Source organism: Rhinolophus hipposideros (genome assembly GCF_964194185.1).
Source record: "Rhinolophus hipposideros genome assembly, chromosome: 5".
Classification (NCBI taxonomy): domain Eukaryota; kingdom Metazoa; phylum Chordata; class Mammalia; order Chiroptera; family Rhinolophidae; genus Rhinolophus; species Rhinolophus hipposideros.
Genome location: NC_138051.1, coordinates 73,569,043 through 73,590,422, shown reverse-complemented (window position 1 = coordinate 73,590,422; position 21,380 = coordinate 73,569,043). Strand labels below are relative to the sequence as shown.

General features: G+C 38.5%; 1 protein-coding gene across 5 annotated transcripts in view; it reads right to left on the bottom strand.

The window, feature by feature from the left end:
• Nucleotides 1-21,380, bottom strand: part of RAD51B (RAD51 paralog B) — a 626,013-nt gene that overhangs the window by 594,363 nt on the left and 10,270 nt on the right. For all 5 annotated transcript variants that reach the window (XM_081047380.1, XM_081047382.1, XM_081047384.1 and 2 more), the window contains exon 5: nt 6,460-6,596. In XM_081047380.1, coding sequence (XP_080903506.1) covers nt 6,460-6,596 — 137 coding nt within the window. The remainder of the gene's footprint in view (nt 1-6,459; nt 6,597-21,380) is intronic.

Genomic DNA, 21,380 nt, shown 5'->3' with positions numbered 1-21,380 from the left:
GAGAGTAACTGTCTCCTACTTAAAATGATACTTTATCAGCCCCGTACTTAACCATCCAAAGCTGACTGGTAGGAAAAACTGTAAACACTAAAACCATCCTATATTTTATGTTCCATTTAAAAATACAAAACTACAAAAGAACACCATTTTCATTTAGAGATAGTTAAAGAGTTCCAAGAAGAGGCTAAGAACTTTTACTAGATAAACAAAATAAGTTCCTCACATATGCCATAATCAGAAATGAAAGAAAAATCTAAAACAGGAAGAGAGAAAAATAAACTAGTCAAAAACATGTTTTTGAAAACATATTTTGAAAAATTTGAAAAGAAAATACATCATTAGTTTGAATAGGAAGAGGAAAAATTATTTTAGGAATTCAGAATAATATGTGTAAAGAGTGAGAACAAAATGAATTAAAAGTGCTTGAGAAAGGCATTAAAAAAAGGAAATGAAGTAAGTGATGAAAGCAAGAAGAAATGAGATGGCACTGGCAAAGGCAGAACAGGCATATTTTGAGGGTTTCGGAAAATGTATAAATTTTTTTGATTAGCGCAACTATTTGCTGAGTTAAGTGCTAGTCAGAGAAATTAGCTAAAAAGCTCTGGCATTTGGAACCCACTGATTTTTTTTTTTAATAGGACGGGTATGATAACATCTACCAGAAACATGGAAGCTTTTCAAACTTTGGATGCCCAGTTGATTAGGAACCAGATTGAGAGTACCTAACTCACTGGCAACAACAACTGAACAGCTGACAGACAATAATTTTCTACCTCCAACACTAGGCTGGATTTCAACTAGTGGCTTGAGTGGTGAAAGGATCTGGAACTTATTACTGCTCTCTCAGTCCATTAGCGTCCCTCAAAAGGAAGACGGCCATTGCATGGACATGAACTAACTTTATTCATAGATACCATGCTCTCATCTTTCCCTAATGCTTTTGTGGAGAGCAGGAGGATTAGTGGTAGTATCTCTAACACCATGAAAAGTAGAGGCTACAACTCTTGCTGATGACAAAATTCACTTCTAGATAGTCAAGATACCGGATATGCCATTACTAGCCAATGGGAGTATTTTATTTCTTATCATCCTAAAAATGCACCATTTACCAGGTTTAGTATGAAATAAACTAGGAAAGACTACCACCTTTAAAGAACCCTTAGAGGTGGCAGTGGGAAAATAAAATCTTGCAGGGTTTTTGCCAACAGGTTTAAGGGAGACAGTGATGCCTTCAAGGTCAAGCTTAATGAGCTTGGACTAACTTAGGGTCAATGACCTTACAACTTAGGAATAGTACACAAAGATAAAAACAATAACCATAGTTACCATGCTAAACAACTGTATCAAATGGTTATTTACATAGCAATATGCTGTAATTATCTGTAAGTTTCTCCAAATATTATTTTAGAACAGATATCTAAAAATATATAAATCCAAAAAAAAATGTAAATGTAATATTTTATGTGTCTTACATTAATCATAGCAATGTCTTATGACAATCTTCATTCCAAAGGTCTTCTTTGGTTAGAGCAGGCAGCAGAAAAGAACCTCTTTCACTCCCAAGCATTAGTTACATAAAGTTTGAAAACAATGCCATCTAGTGGACATCATTTTTATAAAAAGTATTCCTTTCAAAGGATACACTTTAGATTCATTCATTCAACAACTATTTGCTGAGGACCTACCATATGCCAGGCACTGTTCTGGGTGCTAAATGAATAACAACAAAAACAAAACAAAAACCTTCCCTCATAGAATTTACATTCTACTGAGAGAGAGAAAGAAATATAGCATAATATATATCAGGTAATAAGTGCTCTAAAGAAAAGTAAACCAGGATGAGGCGACAGACTGTGATGGATGGAAGCAAGTGCTACTTTATGTAAAGTGGTCTGGGGAAGCCTCTTTAATTAAGGTGACATCTGAGCAAAGGTCTAAGGGAGATGAAAAAAATGAACCATGTGGCTATCCAGTGGAATAGCACATAGAAAGAGAGAAATATAGCAAGTGCAAAAGCCCAGGCTAAAGTGCAAAAGAGGCTAATATAGCTGGAACACAGGAAGAAAGAGAAAAAATAAAAGGAAATAGGATCAGAGGGCTACCCAGGGACCAAAATCCCTCAAGATCCTTAGGTCTCTGGTATTTTGTTCAGGTTGTATTTAGTAAAATTGGAAGTCTAGGAGCAGGACTGACATGACCACCAGATTTCTTTCCTTTTTAAAGAATCACTCTAGCTACCAAACGGAGAAGAGGCTATATAGATGGAGCAAGAGTGAAAGCAAGATCAGTTAGGACAGTAGTCCAAATATGAGATGATGGTTACTTGACCTAGAGAATAGCTCAGGTAACTAGAAGTAACTGAACTCAAGATGTAGTTAAAGAGAGGAGCTGAGAGGATTTCTTGACTAATTGGATCAGAATCTGGAAGAATGGAATTACCAATTCATTGAAGTGGAGAAGACTGGATTCAGATGAAGGTTTTTGCTATTAGTTCCCCCTGTTACTTCACAGCTCTTGTATAAAAGGAAAGTTAGAAGCTTTACATTAGTGACCACATGCCAACTTGAAACAAAACATATGCTTAATGTAAAATTTAAAAAAAAAGTCTTCCAAAATTCTAGTTGAAATATCATATCGTAAATGTGCTGAAATGAAAAGTTTATGGTTTTTCAAAGCTTCTTGCACATATGTAATATTTTCCTGCTCATTAATTCAATATGTACTTGTTCAGCATTATGGTATTACTAAACATAATGTGAATTTATTAGTTTCTTACGGATTCCAGAAAATTCCAAAGTTTTGTTTCAGAAATAATAAGTACTTATTTACCGTGTTTCCCCAAAAATAAGACCTACCCGGACAATCAGCTCTAATGCATCTTTTGGAGCAAAAATTAATATAAGACCGGATCTTATATAACATAATATATATACATAACATAAGACCCGGTCTTATAGTAAAATAAGACCGAGTCTTATATTAATTTTTGCTCCAAAAGACCCATTAGAACTGATTGTCCAGCTAGGTCTTATTTTCGGCGAAACACAGTAACTAATTTCCATTTTTTATCCTAGAAACTCTTCAGGACCTCCCTCCCTACTAATTCGCCTAGATTCACAAACGATAAGGCAGCTGGAACTAGACTAAGGAAAACCTACCCAAACTCATGAAACCATGGCAAAAAATTGTAAGAGGGAATTTATCTCCCCTATTTTTTGTCCACTGGGTCATAGATCCTGGATTTGTACCAACTCGCAAATAGGTAAGACCACAGTGGTATTGCTTTAAGAATCAGCCAAAGTCATAGCAGGCCACTACATGCCTCCCTCTTGATACAATGATTCACAAAAGAGTGACACTCTAAACAGTTTGGTATGAATTACAGCACACTGGCTGTGGGGCACCCTTGGAAGCGCACTGGCACCCTCGGAAGTGACATGCATATCAAGTACAGCAGCTCCTTCAGATCTCAGGTTGGCCTTTGTTCCCAGGCAGTACCAATACAATATGTACCTCTCTTTTGTATACCTTCCAGGGTCCTGAATCCCATCTCTTGCCTCCCCAGATCCCTCGGTTTTCCTCACACACACATCCATTTGCACTTTTAAGGCTCAGCTTTATTTTCTTTTATCCATCTTATTTCTCCCAAAGTTTTACTTAAAAACTTCTATTACGATTTACCATCCACATTACCTTCCTTTTTTGTTCTTAACTTCCAGTTCCATCTTTTTTATTTAATTATCTCCAACAGGAATAATATAGTATTCATTCAATTCATGAGTCCTAGAATTCTCATAGTTGCCAAAATTTCCACAAATAGATTAATCTATTTATTCATATTCTCAAGGTATATACAAGTACATAGCATGTATGACTTACTAGATCTTAAGTCCAATAGGTAAAAAAAAATAAAAACAAAACTTTGTTCTAAATCAACTAGGATTCTGCCTGCTTAGCATTCCCCCTTTCCCCAAGGCAGTCCCTGAGTACCCAAAAGTTTACCAGGCTATATGGCTATCTGCTATATTAAGTAGTATTGCTTTAAAATATATAATCTTTCCAAAGTGTTTTTAAGTACATCACCTGTAAATTTTTTTTAAGTGCATTTTAAACTAATTTTTATTTACTCTTCCTCTGTTTTCTCCCTCCTTCTCGATAAAAAGATATCTAACAACTTATTGGCAGAAACTTTCCATTGCTATCATTTACCCTAAATTCTCTATATGTGAATCCTTTAAAGTTCCTTCACATTAATCCTTCAATTCACTTTCTCATTTGTGCAGATCAGACAGCTGGCTTGTGAGCACAAAATGAAGACGCTACATACAGAAATACACAGAGAGCTAAAATACATGTATTCCATTTTGAGTCTCATATTTTGCATCTCTTAAATCCAGAAATAATCCCAGTTATGGCAGACACTACTAATTACCTACCAATATCCATTCCACTTCTTCCTTGCTATGAGAACCCTAATTTTATTCTGGAATTAATGTTAACCAGCCCCAGTACACTCATCATTTATTTTAACAATCTTTCCGTTTACTTTCCCATCCTCCATTGCATATACGAGTGGCCTACTGAGAAATCCCATTACATAAACGTGATTGAGTAAATCATCGGCCATTGGTGATTAACCAGCTTCCAGCCCCTCTCCCCTCCTCAGAGGTTGGGGATTGTGGTAGGGGGGAAATGAGGATGAAAGTTCCAACCTTATAATCACATGAGTGGTTCCTCTGGCAATCAGCCCCCATCTGAATCTATCTAGGGGCCCACCAAGAGTCACCTCATTAGCATAACCTCAGGTGTGGTTGAAAGGGGCTAATTATGAATAACAAATTATGTTATTCTCACCTCTATCACTTAGGAAATTCCAAAGGTTTTACAAGCTCTTTTGTCAAGATCCAGGATGAAGACAAAAATATATATTTCTTATTATATCACAATATTCAATGTTTAGATCCATTACACTGTTAGGGTTTGTAATTTAGAGACATTCTACCATTCCTTCTGCATTTATACTGGAATATTTCCATAAAAAAGACCTATTTGTTACTTAGTAATACAGTTCACATAGAAAAAAAAGAATAGATATTTGATTTAGATTCCCCCCCTTTTTTTTAATTCATTTTCAAAATAATGAGCTGCTTCTCCACCGTCCTCCAATAGGGATCAACAAGTTGCTTTCATTCCTTAACATTGTAGACTCATAGAATTTAAACACATTTCATGTGTCTTAATCCACTGCCATTATTATTCCTATGGGTGCTTAATTTGTCTCATCTTTGGCCAGTGGGAACCTCTTCGGTTGACTCCTGGGTCTTTCTGACACTCCCAAAGTAGTTCTTATTAGCTTCCCTGCTATCTGATATGATGTCCAGACTCAATTTAAAATTTCTTGCTCCAGAACTAGAATCAGCCATTTCCACCAAAGAAGCCTCATTCCTTTTAGCAGAAAATGGTATCTGGATTTCACAATCTGAATACCACTTGTCAATTCATTTATTTTTCAAACATTTTCTGAGCAGTTTTATATGTCAGTCGCTAGATTTAGCTTTGGAGATGCAAAGAGATAACACAATCTCAAACTGCTGACAAACCAGTGGCCTATACTTAGAAAGAAGAGATAACCAAGAGATGTAGAACAAAGCAAATAAACTCTTGGCAAAATAATCCATTTGGAATTTAATTTGATCAGGGAATATGCTTTGATTTAAATAGCGTTCTTAGAGAGAGCTAAGGGAGAGAGATCTGATTCATAATGAGAGTGAAAGGCGCAGAGGACTATACTATACCTTGACTAAGAGAACAGAATAGACTCAGTCTCCAGATGTATAAGCACTCCTGCTTATGAATATGGAACAGAGCAGGGAAGGAGGGGGACCAGACTTATCTTCAGGTATGTAAAATTACAGAAATGACTAAATGCCTCTCACATAGAATGGCAAAGGTCCTTGCCAAACTAAGTAATCTTTTCTGTCCAAGCATAGATATACTTACTATCAGTATGTTTCTTATATTTAATACCATACTATTTCAAAGATTAAACTGAAATACTTCTCAATCAAGAAAATGTTTTGAAATCTGCAATTTTTCTATTCACTAATATTTTACTTCTGACTAGAAATTAATTACAAAGCAGCTTACCTTCTGTCTTTAGTAATTTTCCCTCATCCCCAATTTCCACTTAACATTCTTCCCTCTCTTTCTTGAACTTCTTTCTTCCTGACTTTCTGCAAAAGTTAAGCTTATCGAGGAACCCCACTTAAACCAATAAGAAAGGGATAGAAAAGACAAAAAGAAACTGCTTTCTGTGTCAATTTTAAAAGGAAAATTCTTTTAAAACAGTATTTAGCTCTGTGCTCTCAAAAATAAGGTAAATGTTAATTTATTTGAAAACGTTACATGCTATATATAAATTACAAAACTAAAGTATTAGAATGAAAAATAATCTCCTACCTTTCAGCACTAAATGCTGATTCTGTGTCAATGTACACAACAGCTCCTTCTAATCCTCCCATGTTGGTGGGTAATGTGGCCAAAACACTCATCATTATACAAAACTGAGTTTTTCCACAACCTGGTGGACCTGTAATCTAAAAAAAATAAATAAATTTATTTGTATACACATCACAAGCTAGTCAAAGCAAAATCCTTTAAGAACTTGCTACAGACACAGTCAAACTAGCCTGGGTTCCTGGATTCCCAGAGAAAACATTCTAATACATTCACTGTATATAATGAATTAACTTTTCCCCTGTTCATCTGGAATGGTACTAGTCATGTACCATCCTTTACAGAAATGAGAAAATAGTCATTAAAATCATCCTCTGTGTTCTTTACTTCAGATGAAAAACTTTGGTTGAAAAGGCCGGAGAATTCATTTTATACATTCACAACTTAGAGTTCTATACTTTTTCCTCATTAGACATAATAGAAGAATCTTGAAAATATTTAAGTGGCTTTAATAACTAGTTTAGCATTTACTATGAATTGGCCTTTCAGAACGATTTTGTACTAGTCCCCTTAAAAGATCTTTATTCTTTTTTTTTTTTTTTTTACTTTATTTTCCCCCAAGTCAAGTTGCTATCCTTTCAATCTCAGTTGTGGAGGTTGCCATTCAGCTTCAAGTTGTTGTCCTTTCAGTCTTAGTTGTGGAGGGCACAGCTCAGCACCAGGTTCAGTTGCCAGTTGCTAGCTGCAGGGGGCGCAGCCCACCATCCCTTGGAGTAAGTGAACTGGCAACCTTGTGGATGAGAGCCCGTGCTCCAACCAACTGAGCCATCCAAGAAGCAGCTCAGCTCAAGGTGCCGTGTTCAATCTTAGTTGCGGGGGAGGAGCCCACAATCTCTTGTGGGACTCGAGGAGTTGAACTGGCAACCTTGTGGTTGAGAGCCCACTGGCCCATATGGGAATCAAATCGGCAGCCTTCAGAGTTAGGAGCACAGAGCCCCAAACACCTGAGCCGCCGGGCCAGCCCTGATCTTTATTCTTAAGAGTAAAGTATTTAGGGGTGAAGGGTACTGATGTATACAATTTGTTATCAAATGGTCCAGAAAAAAAAAAAAGTGTGTGTGTGTGTGTGTGTATGTGTGTAGAGAGAGAGATAAAGCAAATGTAACAAAATTCAACAATTGTTGAATCTAAGTGATTCACACTTTGAAGTATTTTGACATTTTAGTTGGTAGAAAGGTTTGGTATTTTGAGATTATAAAATTTAAAACCAGAGGGCATATAAGGAAAGGAACAGGAAATAAATCACAAAATATCCAAGCTCACCTGAAAGTACTTAACAAATATTATTTTGAAAATGTTAAAAATATTCTCTTTGTTATACCAACAATGAAATCTCAGAAAAAGAAATAGAAAAAACAATTCCTTTTGCAATTGCAGCAAAAAGAATACAATACCTAGGAATAAACTTAACCAAAGATGTGAAGGATTTATATGCTGAAAACTATAAGACATTTTTGAAAGAAATTGAAGACACAAAGAAATGGAAAGACATTCCGTGCTCATGGATTGGAAGAATCAACATAGTTAAAATGGCCATTTTACCCACAGCCATATACAGATTTAATGCAATCCCCATCAAAATCCAAATGGCATTTTTTAAAGAAATAGAACAAAAAAATCATCAGATTTGTTTGGAACCACAAAAGACCCCGAATAGCCAAAGCAATATTAAAAAAAAAAGAATAATACTACAAATATCACACTCCCTGATTTTTGCTTGTACTACAGGGCTACAATAATCAAAACAGCTTGGTATTGGCGGAAAAACAGACACATAGACCAATGGAATAGAATTGAGAACCCAGAAATAAAACCACATAAATATGGACAGATAATTTTTGACAAAGAAGCTAAAAACATACAATGGAGGAAAGACAGCTTCTTCAATAAATGGTGCTGGCAGAATTGGATAGCTACATGCAAAAGAATGAAACTGGACTGCTATCTGTCACCATGTACCAAAATTAATTCAAAATGGATCAAAGATTTAAGCATAAGACCTGACACAAACTGCATTGAAGAAAACATAGGTACTAAACTTATGGACCTTGGGTTCAAAGAGCATTTTATGAATTTGACTCCAAAGGCAATGGAAGTAAAAACTAAAATAAACGAATGGGATTATATGAAACTGAAAAGCTTCTGCACAGCAAAAGAAACTATTGACAAAATAATGAGGCAACCAACTGAATGGGAGAAGATTTTTGCAAACAGTGCCTCCAATAAGGGGCTAATATCCAAAATATACAAGGAAGTGAAATAAGTCAGAAAGAGAAAGACAAGTACCATATGATCTCACTTATATATGGAATCTAAAGAAAAGACTATGTGAATGAACTAATCAGAAACAGTTTTGGGGACACAAAGAAAAAACCGAGAGTTGTTAGATGGGTGGGGGGGGGGGTTGGGGATAAGGGGAAAGGTGAAGGGATTTGGAAGCAGCTGGTAACCACAAGATGGCCTCAGGGTTTTTTTGAAAATTAATTTTGGGAAGGTATTCAATAATGTTGTAAAGATTTTGTTGGGTATCCGATGGACATGCGTCCTATTTGGGAGACCACCTCAGGGATACTGTGGATACCTGATCATGGCATTGTACACCAGAAGCTAAACATTAATGAATGCCAACTATAATTTTATATATATAATGTGATGGTTCAGTGTGAGGTCGGAGGGATAGTGGATGGGGGAGGGGGGTTCACAGTGTGAGGGATATAAATGATGAACGTCTAAGTATTACCTTGTCTTGTACACCTGAAACTAATAAATAAATAAATAAATAAATAAATAAAATGACAAAAAAATATATATATATACAAGGAACTCATGAAACTCAACAACAATAAAACAAACAACCCAATTGAAAAATGGACAGAGGACCTGAAGAGACATTTCTCCAAAGAGGACTTACAAATGGCAAATAGACATATGAAAAAATGCTCAACGTCACTAATCATCAGAGAAATGCAAATGATAACCACAATGAGATATCACCTCACCCCAGTCAGAATGGCTTTCATCAACAAGACAAATAGCAACAAGTGTTGAAGAGGCTGTGGAGAAAAAGGAACTCTCATACACTGTTGGTGGGAATGCAGACTGGTGCAGCCGCTATGGAAGGCAGTGTGGAGGTTCCTCAAAAAATTACGAATAGAATTACCATATGACCCAGCAATCGCTCTCCTGGGTATCTACCCAAAAAATCTGAAAGCATTTCTCTATAAAGACACGTGTACTCCAATGTTCATTGCAGTTTTGTTTATGGTGGCCAAGACATGGAAACAACCAAAATGTCCTTCGACAGATGAATGGATAAAGAAGTTGTGGTATATATACACAATGGAATTCGGCATTAAGGAAAGATGATATAGGAACATTTGTGACAACATGGATGGATCTTGAGAGTATAATGCTAAGTGAAATAAGTCAGACAGAAAAAGCAGAGAACCCTATGATTTCACTGATATGTGGTATATAAACCAAAAACAAGAAAAGAACAAGACAAACAAATGAGAAAGAAAAACTCAGACACAGACAATAATTTAGTGGTTACCAGAGGGTAAGGGGGTGGGGGGTGGGTGATGAGGGTAAGGGGGATCAAATATATGGTGATGGAAGGAGAACTGACTCTGGGTGGTGAACACACAATGGGATTTATAGACGATGTAATACAGAATTGTACACTTGAAATCTATGTAAATTTACTAACAATTATCACCCCAATAAATTTAATATAAAAAAAAAAAAAATATATATATATATATATATATATATATATATATATATATATATATATATTCCCTTTAAATATATGCTATTTGTCATACTGGCTATTGCATCCAAAATTTAAGAACCAAAACATTATTCCTTTTGAGAAAATAGCACCAACGAACAATTTTTCATAACAGGAAGAGGGAGAAGAGTAAGAGAAAATGAGAGAAGAAAATCTGTGGTAGAGATGAAAAAAATCTGAGCTAAGACTGAGACATACTGTAGATATGAAAAAACTGTCTCAGATACATCATTGTCGTGCAGGATACCCTGCTCGCTGCGCCATTTGTCGTGCAGGGCATCCGTCGGGGTCTCTGGTCCCGCTCCCCACATAAGAACGCAGGACACGGTAAGGCCAAAAAGGAACACCCACGGAGCCATAGATAGGGAAGTCAAACCAATATATTCTCGCTGGCGGCTGGGCTGGAGACACAGGAAGCAGGATCTACATAATCTGCCTAACAGCAGCCCGCGCTTGCCCGCCACCATCTTCTTGCTAGCCCCCATTTTCCTGCTAGCATAGCCACAGCAGTTATATTAGTGGCCAATGGCTTACGGGTTACAGCTGACGGCCATCTGATCACAGTTAATGGCCATTTACTACCAGAGCCAGCACCTTTCTGTGTGAGGCCGAGAGCCTGGAAACTGTTTTTTGGAGCTTTGTCCCCACACTCCACCCCTACAGGGTCTCGCCTCACAATCTACTCGACAAGTGTCTTCCGCGAGGGTCCCTGTGCGAGAAGCCTGGGGGTGAATGCAATATCCTGGACACAGCCAGGCTCTCTGAGCACAGCCAGGATTTCTCAGGGCACCACCCCAGTACTTCTGGGCACAGCCAGACATCCTGGGCTTCTTAGGGTACCACCTGTCTCCCCGGGCACAGCCAGGGCCTCTCAGGGCACTACCACTCTCTCTGGACACAGCCAGACTTCCTGGACTCAGCCAGGGCCTCTCAGGGCACTGCCACTCTCTCTGGACACAGCCAGACTTCCTGGACTCAGCCAGGGCTCTCAGGGCACTGCCACTCTCTCTGGGCTCAGCCAGACTTCCTGGACACAGCCAGGGCCTCTCAGGGCACTGCCACTCTCTCTGGGCACAGCCAGACTTCCTGGACTCAGCCAGGGCCTCTCAGGGCACTGCCACTCTCTCTGGACACAGCCAGACTTCCTGGACTCAGCCAGGGCTCTCAGGGCACTGCCACTCTCTCTGGGCTCAGCCAGACTTCCTGGACACAGCCAGGGCCTCTCAGGGCACTGCCACTCTCTCTGGGCACAGCCAGACTTCCTGGACTCAGCCAGGGCTCTCAGGGCACTGCCACTCTCTCTCTGGGCCTCTCGGGGTACTGTGCTGGAACAACAGTGGTTCACATCAAGGTGCTTACATATTATCAATGGCGGCCAGTCAAGACACAAAAGCAAACATCCGCCAGTCCCACAACATGGTGGTATGTTCCCAAACAGTCAAGCGTCCATTAAATCAGGGATAGAAGGCAATTCCTCATAGTCCCTAGTCATTCGCCAGGGCTGTCCTGGGGGTGAGGGATGACCTTGACCTCACCCTCATCTCCCACAGAGGACTCAGCAAGCGTTTCCTCCTGGGACTAAAAGTCCTGCATCCGGGATGCCTCAGCAAGCAGTTCCCAGCCCACAGGGTGGCAACAACCTTCGCTTTCTCAGCTTTCTCCGGCCTCTGCTGGTTGGGGAACCATCCACGTCTTTCCACCCCTCCACGGGAATCAAGCTCTCCGGCAGCTGCTCCTCCTGGTCTTCCTTAGACTGAGCTTTCATACGCACAAACAGCTCCACTGCCCTTCGGAAAGCTTTGGCCGGCACCGTATCCTGCCGACTACACCATGTGTCATGCGGGGTGTCCGGGCGGGGCGGCCTGCGGGGTCTCCGCTCCTGCTCCCCACATTAGAACGCAGGACATGGTAAGGCCAAAAAGGAACACCCACGGAGCCATAGATAGGAGAGTCAAACCAATATATTCTCGCTGGTGGCTGGGCTGGAGACACAAGAAGCAGGATCTACATAATCTGCCTAACAGCAGTCCGCGCTTAACAGCTACCATCTTCTTGCTAGCCCCCATTTCTTTCTGCTAGCGTAGCCACAGCAGTTATATTAGTGGCCAATGGCTTACGGGTTACAGCTGATCACAGTTAATGGCCATTTACTACCGGAGCCAGCACCTTTCTGTGTGAGGCCAAGAGCCTGGAAACTGTTTTTTGAGGCTTTGTCCCCACAATCATGCAGTAGAAAAAAATGATAAGGGATGACCCAGGCATGCATCTAAATCATGCAGGCCAGCAGTTCTCAAATTTCAGTAAGTATTAGAATTATTTCGCCAGTTTATTAACCAGAATCTCTGGTTCGGCAGCTTTGAGATGTGGCCTAAGAATTTACATCTCTGATTAAGTTCCCAGGTGATACTGATGCTGCCCTACACTTTTGAGAACCACTGTTTTGGAATTTAGACTAAAGCTAAACTTCATGTATCAAGCTTCAACATTAAAAAACAGAAGCTCACAAGTCGGAAACGATGTGCTGATTTATGATCTCTTAAACAGTGATTTAGACTTTACAGGTAAATAATTGCTACTACCGATAATAGTTTGCCAAATCATGGGGGATCAGTGAAATAGGGTCTCCAAACTTCTTTGATTACATATTCTGACAAAAAAAAAAGTAGTATGGTTCTCTAATATATCCATACTTATTATATACATATACACTATTTCATTAATATGTCCTATATAGTAATGAACATACATAAAATAGGGATAAAAAAATAAAAGATTACAAGCATTTAAAAAGTTTTATATCTTAATTGTATAGATCTTTTCACTCTCATAAAAAATAGATTAGTACTGTTAGTGGAACTATGATAATAATGAAAATAAATAAAATTATATTGTTTCTTAGATATGGACAAATATTTTGCAATTGAATGACTGAAATGTCAGGTCCTAAGTTCTGCTTGTTTCAGTACTTAATTGTAATGGCTGTATAGGTGAGAAAGGGATAATTGCAAAAATGCAAGGACTGAAATTAAAGAAATATATCATATGTTGTACTTACTAAATCACTACTTTCATTTTTCACTAACTTCCATCAGCTAGCAAAAGTTTTTGTTGAATTTTGGCTAATAAATTTCTATCTTCCCTGATGTCAATCAATTGTTTTTGGAAACTAATCAAAGATATTGCATTTTTACATTTTTAACAATTGGTTTAAAAAGCAATTGCAACTCTTTAGTTGGAAGATTTTCAACAGTATAGAAAATATTGTTACCAGTTTTTTAAAGTGTGCAGACAGCAAAATTTTCATTAGACGCATATTATCTCTGAAAACAAAAATCACATTATGAAAGAAAGATTTCTAAGGAGAACTGTGTCCGGGTGCTGAACACACAGTGGGATTTATAGATGATGTAATACAGAATTGTACACCTGAAATCTATGTAATTTCACTAACAATTGTCACCCCAATAAATTTAAAAAAACAAAGATTTCTAAGCAGCGACTTTAAAAACAGTCTGTATTTTAATCTCTGTCTTGAAAAAGGCAATTAGTTTCTCATTCATTGTTAAAACATGGCCCTTACTTTGAAGGGCCATTGGTTGGTTGGCTAGTTGTCTTTTAATCTGAGATGAAGCATGTAACATAGCCACTTGTCATACAAAAAATTTAGCAAATTAGACATATCTTGTCATTTTTTTAAAAAATGCTTCATCCATCTTTAAATTCAACAACTCTTTTACAATCTTTGCTGTGAAATAATCAAAGAAGTTCTTGTGATTTAAATGAATTTCATGGTCACAGCCCATCTCACTACAGAATACAGAAATTCTACACTTTGCCAGCAGGTTTTTATAAAAATTAACATTAATACCATCATTTGGCACTCTTCACACATCTGACATCTAGATTAAAGTTAAATTTCATTATTTTTTCAGGCTTACTTAGTGGGTTAAGACATTTCAACATTAATAATTTTTAGCTTTAGATAGTTTACCTCTGAATTCCAGCAGCCAAACCACAAAATTTCAAGTTGTGTTTAGTTCCCAGGTTCAGCTCCAGTGGTGGTTAGAAAGAGAGAACATGCCAAACCAGAATAGTCTAAGTTATTTGCTTCTTGGAAACTCAGAGTGAATACAACTTTTACACACAGAAGACATCAGTAAAGTACAATTAGCTTCATATAGTTAGGGCCTGAGTTTCAACCTGCCTGAGAAATGTAAAAGAGCTGAAAGAAAAGAAACAAAAGTGAAGATCACTGAAATAGCAACAAGGAAGCAAATATTAATTGGTTAAAAGAGGAAAGAGAATTATTCCCAAGAAAATAAAATCTAATTGTACGAAAGTAAAAATGGAACCTAGTCGTTTTAATCTTAAATGTGATTAAGTGATTGAGATGAATGTGAAACCCAGATCTGTTAGAACCTAAAATCTGACCAAGTTAATTCTGCCCATGTTCAAGATGGGGGCAACATGGTGGGGCAACCAGCCAAGCCAATACTTCGCAGAAGACAATTTAAAGACTGCCTGGTTCTGATTTGAGAAAAGAGCATGTTGAAACTTCACATTTTTTTAATGACCACCTCCAAGTCCCCACCCAGCATCTAACTACTTGTCTCCATTTGCTCTACAATTGTGGGGACAAAGCCCCAAAAAACAGTTTCCAGGCTCTCGGCCTCACATAGAAAGGTGCTGGCTCAGGTAGTAAATGGCCATCAACTGTGATTGGATGGTCATCAGCTGTGGCTAGTTGGCCATCAGCTGTAACCAGTGAGGCATCGGCCACTAATATAACTGCTGTGGCTACGCTGGCAGAGAGAAATGGGGGCTAGCAAGAGCGGATTGCAGAGAGGCGGATGCCGCCGGAGAGAATATAGTGATATGACTCCCCTACTTATGGCTCCGTTGGTGTTTCTGTTTGGCGTTACCATATCCTGTGTTCTTATGTGGGGAGCGGGAGCTGAGACCCCGCAGGCCACCCCGCACGACAACAATTATGTAGAAATATGGTTAGATCTTCAGACCTGCAGAATTCATTTTAAAAATAATTAACTCTCTAAATCCTAAAACAAAACAATACGAACAAAAAGCAGTCTCAGAAAGGCCAGGTAGCACTGCGCCTTATGAAAGAAACCTTGATCTTAAATTGTATCAGCACGTGGGAGATTTTATATTTTGGATTCTCTCCACCACTCCTTCTTATTTCAATATTAACAACTGCTGTTTTTCGAAGTAAATGGGAAGGGAGAGAAAAAAGGAAGAAAGGGGAACAGAGCAGGAAAAAAAACAAGAGAACATGGAAATGACAAGTGCCCCAAATTTCAGTTAAAAAAAATCAAACAGTATCAAGCTATATAGTCATTCATTTAACAATCATATAACATGTGCCATATGAAAGACTCTATAAAACCTTTATGGAGAAAGATACTTATTTCTAAATCAGTTAGTGAATGAAGAATTAGGAAGAATGATCCAATCAACCACATAGGCTAAACTCCTATATTAGGAAAGAGGCCTGATTATCTTGCCTTTTAAAACACTGGGTAGGATAAAAAAAAATCATGTCAGAGGATTATATTCAAGGAACACCAATTAGAAATCCCTCTCTAGTTTTCCTACTGCTGCTGTTGTCATGGGGCTGACCTGAACCTGAATGCAGCTTAAAGGAGACGAGACCCACCTTGACCAACCTGCCGACCTATGTGCAAGAAAAATGAATGTTTGCTGCTGCTATTGTCAGCAGAGCAAGCAACCCAAACTGAGTAAGCATTTACGTCTTACACGTCACTGTTTATGCATTTCTATTACCTGCCAGGCCCTTGGAGGCATTTGAATTTACAACCCCTGCCTTAGTATCTCCTGTGATCCTGTGGACCACAGCTAACACTGCCAACGATGCAAAAAAAAAAGAACTGCAATATTCAACTGTTCTGAGGAAAACTTAGGAGGCCAAAGTAAGACTCTGTCCTCCTGCCTCTACCTTTTTTGGGTACAGGATAGTCACTTCCAAAGCAAAACCACCTCACTCAAGGAGGACAGACACCTTGTCTCCTCCAATCATGAACAAAGCATAGAAATGACTCTCAGAAAATACAAATAATGTAGAACTGTGCTATATTGTTTCTTATTATTCAGGGCAAATATCTGGGTGTAATCATCACTCTTCAATATAGTAAGGATTGGGCAGCGTTTCCACGGTTTACTCTTCCAGAGATGCTCTTGAACTAAGACACGCAGATGGTACATCTCTTTTTGTTGACCTGAGTTTGGGCCAGTTCCCTAGTCCTGTAATCTCGGGATTACACTCTGAAAATACCTTTTTTAATAACCCTTAAATACAGTCTTAATTGTACCTAACCACATTAGCATCTTTATCACGTTTTCTCAGGGGTGATACTCACCGCAAGGGTGAAACTTGGTTTTCACTGGAGAGGCGGGTAATTTTACTCTTTTTATATCTATATAAAGTGCAGATATACATACAATACATAAATTGATATACAGCATATCTGTGGTATTAAAATCTCATGGTGGGGGAGGGGTGACTAAGGAGGGATAATGTCTAAAAAGCTCCTTAAGGGTGGTAATGAAAAAAAGATTGAGAAACACTGATCTGATCTATATTATCTCATATGGGAAGTCTACCATTACGTGGTTTGATCTCCACATAATGTAAACTTTTATAGTTTAAACTTCAAACATATTTTACTACCAATATTCAGTCCTAACAGATGCAGAATTATCTGCTTATATATCCCACAAGTAAGTAAGGAACTTGACGTGCTTGGAGAGTGGGACAAAGCCCTGTCGCTCACTTCCATTACTGCTTTGGCAGAGTGGTTTCTCTTTGATTTCGCCTCTGCTGCTTCTGCTTTTGGCATGAGTAGCTCTTCTCTAGTTCCACTTTTAATCTTGGTGCTGTAACTGAATATACACACATTCAGTGAAGTTCACATAAATCAAAAGTGATGATAAATAAATTACAGAATACTGAAGCTAGAGTCAGGAAAAAGCAGCTATAAAAATGACAGCAGAATGTTTCCAGATTCATTCTTCCTCGCTCAGTCATCTCCAGACCTAGTCTAGTTTATTCAACCAGTTGCCTTACCCTCACCTGCACCAGATCTAACCTGATATCTGGGACTCTAGGTGTGACCTTTTAACCAGAAACAAAGATCATGCAATGCAATTAATTAGACACCTCCATTGATATCTGGATTAATGCTCTATTGCTATGTAACTAATTACCAGAAACTTGATAGCTGCAAACAACACCCGTTTATTGCCTCACAGTTCTGTAGGTTATCAGTCCTGATGAGCTTGACTGGGTTCTCAGCTACGTCTCACAAGGCCAAAATGAAAGTGTCAGCTGAGCTAGACTCCTATCTGGAGGCTGCGGGGGAAGTATCTACGTCTGACTGGGTTCTCAGCTACGTCTCACAAGGCCATAGTGAAAGTGTCAGCTGAGCTAGACTCCTATCTGGAGGCTGCGGGAGAAGTATCTACGTCCACGCTCACTTGGTTGTTGGCAAAATCCTGCATTTGTGGGTCTGCGCTCCCTGCTTCCTTTTTGGCTGTCATCTGAGGGCCACCTACATTCCTTCTCACATGGTCCCTTTATCTTCATGTTTTGAATCCTCACGTTTTGAATCTTTCTGGCTTCCCCTTCTTTAGCCAGAGAAAGCTCACTGCTTTGAAGGCTCATAGGATTAGACTGGAATAATCTCTCTATCATAAAGTCAATTGTGCCATATAACATAACATGAACATGGGAGTGATATCATATTCACAGATTCCAGGGATTATAGCAAAACATCTTTGGGAGGCCATTGTAGAAATTCTGCCTATCACGAGGTTTCTGGGAAGGGAGAGGTAATAAATTAAAGTTTTTAAAAAATTATATGCATATGCACACACACGCGCACACACATATATGCATACATACATATATAGTAATGATGTCATTTTTTTTAATCTTCCCACAAGGAAAACACCAAGGTCAAACAATATTTCAGGCAAGTTCTACCAAATTTTCAAGAAACAAATAATTCTAATCTTCTATTGCTGAATATAAAAAAGAGATATTCCACAACTCATTCTACCAATTAACTCAAAATAGATCACACAAAAATTAACTCAAAATAGACCACAGACTAAATGCAAAACCTAAAACTATAAAACTCTAGAAGAAAACATAGCTTCTGTTTCCCTGGCTGGACAAAGAATTTGTGGAGATGACACCAAAAGCATAATCTATAAAAGAAAAAATTGATAGATTGAATGACACCAAAATTAAAAATTTCAAAAGCTACCACTAAGAAAATGAAGAGACAGTCACAGATTACAAGAAAATAATTGCAAATCATATATCTGATAAAGGACTTGTATCCAGAATATATCAAGAATTTTTATAACTCAATAACAACAAAACAACCAATTAAAAAATTGGCAGGGCCGGCCCGGTGGCTCAGGCGGTTGGTTAGAGCTCCGTGCGCCTAACTCCGAAGGCTGCCGGTTCAATTCCCACATGGGCCAGTGGGCTCTCAATCACAAGTTTGCCAGTTCAATTCCTCAAGTCCCGCAAGGAATGGCGGGCTCTGCCCCCTGCAACTAAGATTGAACACAGCACCTTGAGTTGAGCTGCCTCCCGGATGGCTCAGTTGTTGGTTGGAGCACGGGCTCTCAACCACAAGGTTGCCAGTTCAATTCCTCGAGTCCCACAAGGGATGGTGGGCAGCGCCCCCTGCAACTAAGATTGAACACAGCACCTTGAGCTGAGCTGCGCCCCAAATGGCTCAGTTGGTTGGAGCACAGGCTCTCAACCACAAGGTTGCCAGTTCAATTCCTCAAGTCCCGCAAGAGATGGTGGGCAGCGGTCCCCGCAACTAAAATTGAACACGGCACCTTGAGCTGAGCTGCCGCTGAGCTCCCAGATGGCTCAGTTGGTTGGAGCGCGTCCTCTCAACCACAAGGCTGCCGGTTCAACTCCTGCAAGGGATGGTAGGCTGTGTCCCCTGCAACTAGCAACGGCAACTGGACCTGGAGCTGAGCTGCGCCCTCCACAACTAAGACTGAAAGGACAACAAGTTGAAGCTGAATGGCACCCTCCACAACTAAGATTAAAAGGACAATAACTTGACTTGGAAAAAAGTCCTGGAAGTACACACTGTTCCCCAATAAAGTCCTGTTCCCCTTCCCCAATAAAATCTTTAAAAAAAAATTGGCAAAAGATTTGAATAGACATTTCACTAAAGAACATATACAAATAGCTAAAAAGCACAAAATCACTAGTCACCAGGGAAATGCAAATTAAAATTACAGTAGTACCTCTGTTTTTGAACGTCTCCATTGACGGACATTTTGGTTTATGAATGCTGTAAACCCAGAAGTAAATGCTTCGGTTTTCAAACATGACTCAGAAATCAAACACGTCACACAGCTTCCGCTCAGTGCAAGATCCTGAGGCCTAGCTGTTGGCTGTTTTCAAACGTTTCAGAACTCATGGATTACGTTCGAAAACCGAGGTACCACTGTACAATGAAATACCAACGCACACTCATTAGAATAGCTAAAATCAAAAGGATGATACTAAGTCTTGGTGAGGATGTGGAGAAACAAACCATCATACATTGTTGGTAAGAATGTAAAGTGATACAGCCACTTTAGAAAGCCGTCTGACATTTTCTTAAATATTACACATACCCATCACATGAGCTAGTCATTATACTCCTTGGAATCTACGCAAGAGAAAAGAAAAACAAACTACATTCACATAAAGACATATCCTTGAATATTCGTTGCAGCATTATTCCTGATAGATAAAAACTGGAAACAGTTCAACTTTCCATCAACTAATGAGTTGATAAACAAAATGTGCTATAGCCATACAATACTATTTAACAATTAAAAGAAACAAACTATTAATACACGCAACAACGATGAATCTCAAAAACATCATGATATGTGAAAGAAACCAGCCACAAAAGATTATATATTATAAGATCCCACTTACGTGAAATGTTTAGAAGAGGCAAATTTATAGATCAGTGGGTGCCTAGGGCTGAGGGTGGGGACAGGGATTAACTATAAATGGGCATAAGGATGATGGAAATGTTCTAAACTGTGATTTACTATAAATTTACTAATATAATTGAATTATACAGTTACAATGGTTGAATTTATAGTACTTAAATTGTACCTTAATAAAAAAACATTTTTAACAGCCAAATGATTAATGAAAAGGTATTCAAGCTCATTAGTAATTAGGACAGTGAAAACTAAGATCACAAAGATGGGCAGAAATTAAGAAGTTTGATACTACCAAAGCAAGAAGATATGGAGCAAGAAAAATTCGTGCACATCAGTCATAAGATTGTAAACAGGCACAAACACTCCAGAAAACAATTTGTCCTAATTCTGCAAAGTCATACACATGCATACCCTGTAACCAGCAAATCACTCCAAAGTAGATACCTTAGATGGGAACCAGGTAGTAATATTTTAGGCTTTGTAAATCATGAAGTCTTTGTCACAACTAACTCAACTCTGTCTCGTATATCACAAAAACAGCCACAGATAAAAGGTAAACAAATGAGCATAGCTGTAACAATAAAACTTTGTTTACAAAAACAGGCAGTGAGCCAGATTTGACCACTGACAGTAGTTTGCCAATCACTGCCCTAACGAAATCCTATACATGTGATCCAGGAGACGTGCAACTCTTTCCTCAGAACTTGTTTAAATTAGTAGCAAACTGGAAGCAATCCAAATGTTTATTTACAGAAGGGATAAATTGCGGCATATTTTCAAAATGAAATACGATACAGCAGTAAAAGTGAATTATACTCTTGCTACCTGCAACAACATTGATAAAGCTTAGAAAATAATAATAAGTGAAAAAAGTGATACATGATTTCTACAGCTCAAAAATAAGCAAAACTAAATAAAATTTTATTATCTCCTATGTATATAGGTGGTAAAGGAAAACTATAGGTATAGGAAACTATGGGGGGGGAAAGGTAGAGGAATGAGTGAAATTCAAGATTCAGGTTACCTCCCAACAGAAGACAAACATAGG